The sequence below is a fragment of the Cryptomeria japonica genome, chromosome 8 (assembly GCF_030272615.1).
Source record: "Cryptomeria japonica chromosome 8, Sugi_1.0, whole genome shotgun sequence".
NCBI classification, from domain to species: Eukaryota; Viridiplantae; Streptophyta; class Pinopsida; order Cupressales; family Cupressaceae; genus Cryptomeria; species Cryptomeria japonica.
The window spans coordinates 515,392,603-515,404,930 of record NC_081412.1 but is presented as its reverse complement, the minus strand read 5'-3'; the positions used below and the strand labels follow the sequence as shown (position 1 = coordinate 515,404,930).

Here is a 12,328-nt window from a genome sequence, read left to right as displayed (position 1 = left end):
CAACTCAAAATCCACAACTCAGAAAACATCAAAAACCTCCATGGCTGGAAACAACAAACTGAAACTCCAATCTACACAATGGTGATTCCTAAATGAAACAACACCAATCTAGCTAGGAATTATCTTTCAAACCCAAAACTAAAAACCTTGAGAGGGTTTTTGTCCTTAGAAGATTGTGAAAAAACCCAAGTTCAATCCAACAACATAACAGTATCATTCATCAACATATGCAAAAACGAGCCCCAACACCTCCTTGTATAGCTTTTTTGAGGGAAAATACCCAATTAATTATAAAATAAATTAATTTCTAACTAAAATGACATTTTAAAAGATTAATATACCTTTTTATGTGTAAAGGCCCCCTTATTTCTCCTAGGCATCCACTTTGAGGAACAGAAACACCTTTTTAAAATGATATTACACTTAAGTTATCAAATTAATAATAAAACATTAGAAACATAGATGAATAATTAAAAAATATTTCACCCGAGTTGCGAAAAGCACTACAATGAAATCAGAATCCAACTCTAACCACACCATTATGAAAACTAAAGAAGTGGGATGATGATCAAAGCCAAACCGATGACTTGCTAAAAATATACCCTCTCTCCAAGAAGTTTGGAGAACACCTCAAATGTTAGAAAACACTTCTAAAAGTGTCATGACCACATTGTCTACTGAGCTCATTACCATAAACAGAAATCTTGAAATGCCAACCTACATCCTCCAAGAACTTTGAAGTCCTTTTTCCCTTACCAATTAGCCTATGAGAACTCCAAAGCTCACAAATCAACTCTGCTCAAATTGGAGACGTTACATATTCTATACAGGGTTACACTCTGTTTTTATTGCACTAATAAATTGTTTAACAGAAACATATTAGGCAAGTTCCTAAAGCCATAAAAGTCAGGTTGATAAGAAAAGAAGCAGATCAGCAGATAACAGAACTGGCAGGAGAATGAAATAGAAGAATTATTTCTTAAATTACTAAAGCACAACACATTAGATGGAATATAGTATCACAAAATTAAAGTTCACTGCAGAACAGATTAGTCATCTATGATTTGGTCAACCAACATTCAAAGATAGCAACTTCAACAACATAAGCATCGATGACTAAAATCAGAAAACCAAGGTGCAAATAAGCTATTTCATTTATGAAAAATCCATATCAAATAGAAAAAGAGGAAATGTCTGAATCATTCAAAGCAAGAATTTCAATATTTGGGGTTTTGGATCTGCAAGAAAAATGATGTGGAAAATAAAGTAGGAAGCCGCGTAGACTCAAGGATAGAAACCCATGAGCAACACTGATGTCCAATGATGAGTAATGGACCATGATGATGATCCTTCCTTTTAGGACTTGAGATTCCCCTTCTAATTGGTCCTCTGGCAATCACCCACCATCAGGAATGCTCTCAGACAATCACATGCATGCATCACATGCACTTCAATATTCTTACCCCACTTAGCCAAGTGTATTTTACAATTTTTGCAACAGAAACAAAAGCTTTAATTCCGTTCAACACTTGTATATATAGCGTATGTTACTGGAAATGAACAAAGGCAATAGTAACAGAAATATGGCATGAAACAGGATAAGATCATTCCTAAATGGAATACATATGTCTATATATCTAACTACAACAAGATAAGAGGGATGGTGAATAAACAAAATACATATGCAACATGTCTTTATATTTATTATTTTATATATAACAGTAAAAGAGGGATTGTACATAAATGGCATATTTATTAAAAGGATAATAAGGATCATACATAAACAGAATATGTCTAATATCTGTCTCTGGGTGTGTATATTTCAGAATAAGGACCATGCATAAACATATACATTTGTCTATATATCTATATATAACAGGAAAAGAGGGATCAAGCATAGACAGAATATATAGATGTCTATACCTCTGTATGTGTGTGAGTGAGAGAACATACATTATATGCATGCATATGCATATCTGTGTCATGTCAGCATGCACATGTGTGTGTCATGCGTCCATGTGCATGTGAGGGGTGTGTCTACACCAGTGTTTTAAGACTTGTAGACTCGCCAAAGACTCGCGAGGCAAGTCCTGGCGAGTCCATATGAAAGACTCGCGAGTCTTTCGCAAGGACTCGCGCAAGTCTTTTGCTCGGACTCACGAGTCTTTCATATGGACTCGCGTAGCCCAGTTTACACGCCATTTAACCAATAAAACTCAGTTTTATTTTATTTTTTCACCTCATTTGGCATTTTTGATTGGTTATAGCAGGTTTGAAGGGTTTGGAGGAGGAGAGGGAAGAAGATAAAATCAGCAAAAGAGATCTAGGTAAGGATTTTTTCTCTTTTTTTTTTTCATTTGAATCATTTCCATGTTTTGAAAATTCAAATTTCAAAAAATCTTGAAAAACAAGGGGATATGCTGCCAAAAAAAATTCTATTTCCTTTCCTATGTTATTTCCTCATATTTTTTTCTTGTTTTTGAATGCTATTTTTCCCAAATGATTCATTGTCATTTTTTTTGTTGATTTTCCATAAAACCCTTCTGATTTTTTCATTTTTTCATGTTAAATCAGCAAATGGCAAGTTCAACTCCAAGGGCAACCCCAAGGTCAGGAAGACAACGAGATAAAGCATGGAAATATGGGATTCCATTAAGCAAAAAGGGGGAGGTCACTCGCACCGAATGTACAAAATGGATGACGGGTGGAATCAATAGATTAAAATACCCCCTTGCACAAATACCTGGATATAGCGTGGAGGCATGCTCCAAATCAACTCCTGAGATTATTAGAGAGATGAAGGCCATTCTTGCTAAGAATGATATGCAAAAGGAAGAAAGGCAAAAAACAAAAGAAGCCATGGCAGCTGCAATGAATCCCACATTGTCCACTTCGGGTCCCATTGGTCACACTCGTGGTTGTCAGTCACTTTCATTTTTTGGTGACAATGAGGGTGAGGCTAGTGGCACTCCTGTTAGATCAAACCCTAATTTTTTTGTACCACGCAATGTTCCAGGTGCACAACCTTCACTTGAAGGTACCGGATGGAATAGAGAGAAGCATGAACAAGCAAGGATAGCAGCTTCAAACTTTTGGTTTTACAATAATCTATCTTTCAATGCAGCAAACAATGTGTATTGGGAAGGTTTGGTTAATGCATTAACAGTTGCGGGTAAGGGGTTTAAGGCCTCAACGGGTCATGACTTCAGTGGGCCATTGCTAGATAAAGTTGTAAAAAATACACAAGTTGTGGTTGATGATCAGAAAAGGTATTGGAAGAGAAAAGGATGCAACATTTTATCTGATAGATGGACAGATGGACGAAATAGGACTCTTCTCAACTTCTTGGTGGCTTCAAATGGTGCAATGGTATTCCTAAAGTCTATTGATGCCTCAAATGAAATAAAAAATGCAAAGACTTTGTGTAATCTGTTGGATGGGGTGGTTCAAGAAGTTGGAGTTGAGAATGTTGTCCAAATTATCACGGACAACGCAGCTGCATATGTATCTGCAAGTAGAATGCTTATGGAGAGGCATCCTACGATTACATGGAGTCCTTGTGTTGCACATTGCTTGGACTTGATGCTAGAGGATATTGGGAAGATTGGATGGGTGAAAAAGGTGGTTGAAGATGCAAGAAGTGTCACCAAATTCATCTACAACCATACTTGGGTGCTTGCTTTAATGAGAAAACACACAATGGCAAGGACCTTGTGCAACCTGGAGTGACACGATTTGCTAGCCATTTCATCACTTTGCAGAGCATTTTTAGTGCCATTCCTCATCTTAAGCAAATGTTTGTGTCTGATGCTTGGTTGGGATCTGCATACTCCAAAAGATCTGAAGCAGAGAAGATTGTGAGCATTGTTTTTTATGAAGGGTTCACCAAAAGTAGAGAGGAGTTGACTGCGGAAAGTAACAAACACAAAAGTAAACTTTATACAATCTTGTCTATTTGCTGATTTTATTTTTTAGGGGTTAATTTTGTACTAACTTAAAATTTGTTTTCATTTTTTAAGGTGACAGAACCTTTGGTAAGGGTTCTTCGTATGGTGGATGGAGAGGGCATGCCAATGGGTTTCATTTATGAGGCCATGGATAGGGCCAAAGAGGCCATTTCACATTACCATCGTGGAAATACAAGAAAATGTGAAATCCTTTGGCGCATCATTGATCGTAGGTGGACAAACCAACTCCACCAACCGATACATCCCTTCGCCTACTTTTTGAACCCGAAATTCTACTTCTCTGATTCATTTAGGGCTGATGAGGAGGTCATGGCGGGTGTTATTGCATGCATTGATAACATGGCACCTGATCCTGAGTTGAGAGACAAGGTTCTTGATGAGTTGGAGGTGAGATTTGACATTTGCAATTGCTCTATCTTTATTTATGAATTCGGAAATGTTCATTATTGAATTTGAGTTTGACACTTTGACTATCTATTTATGAATTTGGAAATGTTCATTGTTCAAGATCTAAAAGAGTGCAGAGGGGAGACTCTTCTCATCAGAACTAGCAATTGATAGGAGAGGAAAACAACAACCAGGTAAAAAATTTAGTAACTTAGTTCAATACTGCAAGAAAAAAACTACAAACTTGATTGTTATATTTTTTTCTCAATTCTAATATTTCTAAATGTTTTTTGTAGATTTATGGTGGGAGAATTATGGTGTTGGCATGCCTAATCTTCAAAAGATATCCGTTTGTGTTTTGTCTCAGCCATGCAGTGCTTCTGGCTATGAACGAAATTGGAGTGTATTTGAGAGCATTCACATAAAGAAGAGAAATAGATTGACACAAAAACGGCTCAATGATCTAGTCTTCGTTCGGTACAACCTTCGCCTTCGAGTTAGACAGGTGGAGGGTGTTTCACATGGGGCCATTGACTTGGATGAAATTGATCCATATGGTGATTGGACCGTGAATGAACAAAATGATGATGACGATGTCCTCCTTACCGAAGAAGAAATTGCAGAAATAGAGAGAGGAGCAGCACAAGATGCAAAAGGCGCAATATTGGATGAAATGGAGGATAAAGATGAGGACGAGGATGAGGACTTTGACTTTGAAGAAGAATCATCTCACCATTTAGATACCACAACACCCACTGCTAATACTTCTATCTCAAGGCCTGAAAAATTGAGCTATATTAGGAGAAATACAAAGAGGAAGACGTAGTCTTCTCTTTGGTTTGTTCATTGTTGTTTTTCACATTTGGAGTTGGACATATCATTATTTGTAATTTTGTGAACACTTATAAACTTATGCTGCTATTATACATTTTAGAGTTAAAACTATGAGTATGAATGATGAAATTTCAAATATTGCGTGTTTGTAGATCATATGACATGTGTAATGTTTCAATTATGGCTCTTATGTTCTCTAAATGCATTAATGGCAATACTTTTAAGATAATATTTAAAAAAATAAAATAAAAAACTGAAAAGGGAGGCGAATTGAATTATACGATTCAAATCTAATGTCCCCTCATTGAAATAGGATTTATTAATAAATAATAATAAATTAAAATATAAAAGAATAAGAATAAAAATAAAATTTAATATATCAATGAAGGTTCAATTAAAACTTAGTTAAGTTTAATGAATGGTCAAACGGCATGAAATGAAAAGTTGTGACTCCCTCAAACATGAGATATAAAAGGGAGAGGAGAACTTCATTTAGGGAGGAAAGGGATGAAGGAAGAAAGAAGGGAGCAACGGAATTAAGGAAGCATTAATGGGAAGAAGATAAGGAAATGACTCTTTCAAAAGGGCAGCAATGATAAAGGGTTATGACCCTATCGATCTGTGGTAATTGTGAAAGGTTGTGACCATTATGAAGAGGTGTGACTCTCCCTCACATTGGTTTAAGGAGGAGATAGAAAGGGGAGATCAATTTAAGGAAAAATATATTATTCTCAAGAGCACCAATGAAAAGTGGTGACTCACTTCTTATGAAAGGTGCCGACTTTTCCACCAATAAAGTATAAAGGAGAATTCATTCCAAGCAATGAAGGGGACTTATCAATCAATGGAGGAAATCAATACAATTAACATCAATTCTCCTAAGAGAGCAAGGAACCTTCAGCAAGCAAATACAGCTCGAACCATTCAGCACTAGCACTCATACAAGAGAGTAGCGTTCAACTTTCAAAGAGGGAAACAGCGTTGGATTGAATCTGTCCAAATTACCACAGCAGACTCAAAATACATAACCTGCAATAATTCTTTAAGTATAGTGGGCAAGATTTAATGCCTCCAAAAGGGGACATTACATCAAACCTCATCTGGATTCTGTTGGAAATGAAATGGAAGTGATCTCAATGGTCAAAGAATCTAATGATTATTACCTTGCAAATGTTCTTCGCCTTTTATATACATCCCTTTACACAGTTTGAACGAGGATCTAACAGAGGATAATTTTGACGAGCTAATATGGTATTACATTGTAAGGGATTAATACCAAAAGTAAAGTGGGTTGAATATAATAAAGCCGGATTTCCTTTCTGTACAAAATAAGCATGTGGAACATTTGCAAAGCAAGGTCAACTGCAAAGAGAGAGATAAATCTAATAACGTTGTTGGGGAAAGAAGCTCCTACAGCAACAAAGTGTAGTATAAAGGCTGTAGGATAAGAAATTCAACATTAGTGCTGCTTAAGCATTTCCAATAGTTTGGGATGTCAAGACACAACGCAGGTTAGCAGAGTATTAGCCTGTGACCTGTTGATATAAGAACTGAAGCTTTAATGCCTTATATTTTGACTGAAAATGAACATGCTCATTTGATATTTTACCCTAGAAGTATTTATCATCGTAGTTATCAATACACACCTTATAACATTTACACTACAACTTGCCATAACCTAGAAGTATAAACTATTTAAGGTATCAATCCTCACTCTAAAAATTAAATCGCAACTTTCAGAAACCTTGAGCAGAAATGTGCTGACCCATAGCTGAATAGGACAAACCCTCTTGACTGATACAGAAGAGTGAGACTGTAGGGCTTATACATTTCACAGGACTAGGCCGATTCCTCCTGTGATTAGGTAATCCCCACGTCACTGGGATAGATCGGTTTGGTGATGGGCTCTTAATCCCTCTTAGAGATACTCTTTAGTAGTCTAGTTTCAAACTTGTCCTGACAAGCAAAGGCTTGCATAAGTGCTTGAAAATTTAAAATTAGAGAGAATTTGAGTTCTATTATTTTCAAGATTTATACAATTAAAATTCTAATTCAGTGTAGCCTTTAGACTGGTGCCATCTTGGGGACACTTGAGAATTTATAATAGACTACCTCCAAAATGCAAAAAGAAAACCTAACTAACGCCCAAGAACCTCACGAAAGAAAATATGAAAAAGCTCTTAAAACGCTGACAAGGTTTAAAACAATTCGAAATAATGAAACGGACAAAACATCTAACACGTTTATGAAAATTCGATCTGAAAGTAGAATGCCAGGAGAAATTGATACCAGAACGACTTCTTAAAAAGCAAAAAAGAATCGTTGTGGTTGATAAACTTTAATTACTAAGCTCCGGTCAAGGTTCAAATACAACCGATAATGAGTACGAATTTGCATACCTTCCTCGTTGGAAGTTTCGACAAAGTTCTGTCCTCCTGCTCATCTCAAAGTTCTGTCCTCCTTACACCCAAAATTTTAAAAAGAGATATAGTATGGATCACTCATGCACGAATCCAAATTACAATGGATGAATTTAAAAACATTACGATGTACAACATTACTGAAAACGCAGTAGCTCGAAAATTTTAAGCAGCTTCTTGCAGTCTTGTATTTCCAAGTTTATTGACCTTTCTAGCAAGGATTCTTTGAGATTTTGGAAGATTTTTGCTATCTTCAATTTGAACAGGGGAATGTTTCTGCATCCCTGCACTTTTCCGTTTGTTTTGAGACTACGTAATTTGACTGGGTTTCTTTTGATCCAATAATTAGCGTAATATATGGTATGTTTTAAGTAAAAATTGGTAAAAAATTTGAATTTTATTTTATTTTATTTTCCTTTTAATTTTTAGTTTATCTTTTTTATAATGGAAATGACTTTAGAATTTAGGAAATCAAATTTGAAGAAAAAAAATTAGTTGATTCTTTTTAACTAATTATTATGTCAAAGTACAATTCATTTAAATCTTGTATGCAGTTTTTCCATTTGATTGTGTGAGAAATTTTTGACCATCAACATTTAGACTAATTCATCGTCAAGATGCAAGAGAATTAAAGAGTTGAAAAATAGTGAGTTGCAACCAAATAAATAAAAAAGAAAGAAAAATAACTAAAGACCACTAATGCATAAACAAATTCAAAAGCAAGTAAATAAATACTTAAATAAATTAAAAAATGAAAATAAAAATAAATAAATAAAAATATATGGATGTGTATACATGTTTAAATATGCAAACATACCCATATCACACATACATATAAAAACAAAATTAATAAAGAATCAACCAACAATAAATACACTAATCTAAAAACATAAATGCACAATAAATAGGAAACAACAAAAACCATATATATTGTGCATTTATGTTTTTAGATTGGTGTATTTTCTTGTTGGTTGATTCTTTATTGATTTTGTTTTTATATGTATGTGTGATATGGGTATGTTTGCATATTTAAATATGTATACACATCCTTTTTTTTTTTTCATATATTGATATCTATTGTACACTCTTTTTCTTCTAATAATATTATGCATTTTTTCAAGAGAATATGTGTGTGTGTAAATATGTACAACAAATTCCAAAACAAGAAAATAAATACTAAAATGAATAATAAATTAGAATAAATAAATATATAAATATAAAAGAATATGCATGTGTATACATATTTAAATATGCAAACATGCCCACAACACACATGCATATAAAATCATAATTAATAAAGAAACAACCAACAAGAAAATATCAATCTAAAAACATAAATGCACAATAAATATATATGAACAAATTCAAAAATAAGTATCACCATTACATCATTTGTTTGCATTAATACCTTAAGTATCATTACATGTTTATTTTTATCTTCAATTACTTTTTTTGTACCATTGACTTGTTAATAGGGGTTTGACCAAATTCCTAGTTTAGCAAGCTTCTAACATTATCTGTCAACACCAATCATTTTCAAATATAGATTCCAAACATCAAGATTGGTCAATTTCTAACATCATTTTTAATCATTTGAATCCACTATAACATGTTCAATTTTGTGCACATGTTGATATAAGCAAAAACAAAAGTGAACTAGAATAGCAAATATTGAGTTTATTATTCCTAAGAAGGTCATCTTATAAGTTCCAATTCTTTAACAAGTTGGCAAATTAATTTGTGACATCAATCACAAGAAATCTTCATCAAGTTTCAAGTTGAGTATTGTTGTTTAAATTTGTCTCATTTTAGGAAAATTATTATACTAGTATTATTAGTCCTATCTTTATATCAAAAGGTTAGATTGTTTATCATTGCAATTAATTAATTTAACTATGATTTTTATGCGAGGTGAGGTGTTCTCCGGAACTCAACATTTGAACCCCTATAGGATTTTGCCTTGGGGTCCTAACTTTCTTTATATCTCTTATTTTTTGCATTGATGCTTAGAATTGGTATACATTTTATTTTTCAAAATTAATTAGGGTTTGGATCCACCTTTATTTGTACTTCATTGATTTATTTTAACTAGGGTTTTTAATATTGATCTAAAATCAAGTATTTTTTATAGCTATAAGGTTAGCTTTTCACCTACAATAGTCTTTCAAGTTTTCCTTGCAACAACTTTACAACTACCGCACTCTATTAAAGATGTCATAGTGTATTTTTCACTCTTGATCAACTCTTTAAAACTATTTGCTATCATTGTAATCTTCAAAGAGTCCTTGGCTACACATACAATGGCAACATCATCCAATCATATATGTCCTTGGTCGATAATTGAATGAGATTCTCTAGGATAGTAGGTTACTTAATTTGAGGATTTATTGGTCCATTGAGAGTATGCATTGAGTTGTTTGCATCATCCTATTGTACTTAGTAGAGACAAGTCATTTTTGGTGTCATTGTCAGGGATGGTGCTAAAGTTTAGGATTCTTAAGTTTAGATTTGCTTGCTTGTTATTTGCTTTCATTAAACTAGATGTTTGTTTTTTAGTAGTAGGAACTGTATATGGTGTTGGATCTTCTTATGAACCTACCTCTGAATGTCATGTTACAACCCGTCGAGGTAAAATAACTTTGCAAGGTGCTCCAACTAAAAACACCACTTCTTCATCAACCAAACCTGAGTATGACCTTGTAGAACAGCTAGGGAAGACACCCACGCTCATCTCCATTCTTGAACTATTACGCATATCTCCCGCACATAAAGCCATTCTTGACAAAATCTTGAGAGATATTGCTGTCCCTACTGATCTAAACGTGGACCAGTTTCAAGCCATGGTGGGATACCTTTCCATTCCACACTCCCTTACTTTCACAGAAGCTGATGACGCCTCTGTAAGTCAGTCACATAATGCGCCATTACACATTGAAGCCTTCATACACAAACATCGAATAAAACGAGTCCTGATAGATGGAGGAGCAGGTCTGACCATTTGCACATTAAGCACTATCACACAATTGGGATATTCTGATAAAGCTGTGAATTTTACAAACAAGATCACCATTAAGGCATATGATGATGAAGAGCGTTCATCCAAGGGTACAGTCATCTTACCTCTCAGAGTTGGGCCAGTTACAAAGGATGTGGTCTATCAAGTCCTGGATTTAAATCTCACTTATAACATATTGTTAGGACGTCCTTGGATCCATGAAATGAGGGTAGTTCCATCCACATATCACCAATGCATTAAGTTTCCTCATAATGGAGTGGAGGTAACAGTTAACGGCGATCCTAATCCATTCATATATTGCAATAACCTGAAATCAAAGACTGAGACCATCATTCCTAGTAATCGGGAAGTTGTTCCTTCGTCGGCATACATTGATCCTGAGTCATTAAAACCTTCGACATCCAAACAAGGTGAGCTTAGAGGCAAGTTTCAGGACAAAGGCATGGGGGAATATACTTTCAATCAGACCATGTACTTAAGACAAGTCATGAGTTCCCCAAAAGAATATGGAAGACCACATCCTAACAAGCAAATCTCCATCATGATGCTCAAATGGGACCCTACTATCTTTCAAAGATGGGGTGAACTAGAAGAGGAAGGTTTATACCAAATGCTTTTCAGAGATAATGAAGAGGAAACACAAGATCACGTCAATCTTCCATGTGAGAAATATGGCAAAGGCTTCAAAATTCTACAAAAATTCGGGTATGATGGAAAAAGCCCTCTGGGGTTACGAAAGGAAGGCATCATTGAACCTTTACAACCTGAATTGACTTTCAAGAAGGAACGCTCGAAAGGACTTGGTTTCTTAACTTCCAAGGTCCACACCCAAAGGACAGAAGAAGCCTTACAAATCAAAGTTGCCAAAATTCAACAAGAGAATTGCTATTCCACAGATTCCAACGAATGGGAATGGGGTTCCGACAAGTCTTCCAGTGACTACGAGCTCACCGAGACATTCAGAGAGCCAGGTGAACCCACAGAAGAGGAGGAGTTTTATAACAAATTCAGAGTTGGTCAAGAAACAACCCATGAGGAGTCTACACAGTCCTTGTCTCAAGGTTCTAGGTTGAAATCACATAGGATGAGAACACCTGTCCCAGAATGCGCTACTAGTGATGATAATTTGGATTCGCTCGTGATCGAGACTGATGAGGAGAGTGCCATTGATGACCTCGATAATTACCTTGACATACCCGAATATAACCACATCTTCACTCTTAGCCCCGCTAACTTTGAAGACATTAACGGCCTTCCCCTTGTTCACCACCAACTCATTGACTGGGATCATGAAGGACCTGCACAGTTGGATACATTTCAAAACGATGAAGCTTTTATTGACTATCTAGGCATACGAGATGATCTTCCCCCTGGAGACCATAAAGCGGGATACACTATAGAATTCAATAGCGTGGCATATTTTGGTGAGGGTGTCGGACCTTCCAGTCACAAAAATGTGAAAATAAGAACAAATCAAGGGTCTTATGGCGAAAACCACATTGTGGCGCTATCTGACCCCAAAAAAGTAAAAAGAAAGGATGTATCTGAAGGTGAAAACCTCTCTGAGGCGTCCGAAGATGGAAGGCTCGACATTCTCCCAGCATCATATGAGGAAAAATCATCCATGTTGGTAGAGGAGACTATCAAAACAAACATCGGTACAGAAGAGGTTCCACACAACATATTCCTAGCTCAATCACTAA

At 35.4% G+C, this 12,328-nt stretch overlaps 1 protein-coding gene across 3 annotated transcripts in view; it reads right to left on the bottom strand.

Moving 5' to 3' along the window:
• The window catches only part of LOC131041851 (zinc finger CCCH domain-containing protein 16), a 179,309-nt gene extending 171,375 nt beyond the window's left edge, over window positions 1–7,934 (bottom strand). For all 3 annotated transcript variants that reach the window (XR_009105077.2, XR_009105078.2, XM_057975075.2), the window contains exon 1: window positions 7,589–7,934. Coding sequence is in view for 1 of the 3 variants with exons in the window: in XM_057975075.2 (XP_057831058.1) it covers window positions 7,589–7,632 (44 nt within the window). In the remaining 2 variants the exon portion in view is untranslated. The remainder of the gene's footprint in view (window positions 1–7,588) is intronic.
• Window positions 7,935–12,328: the final 4,394 nt, after the last annotated feature.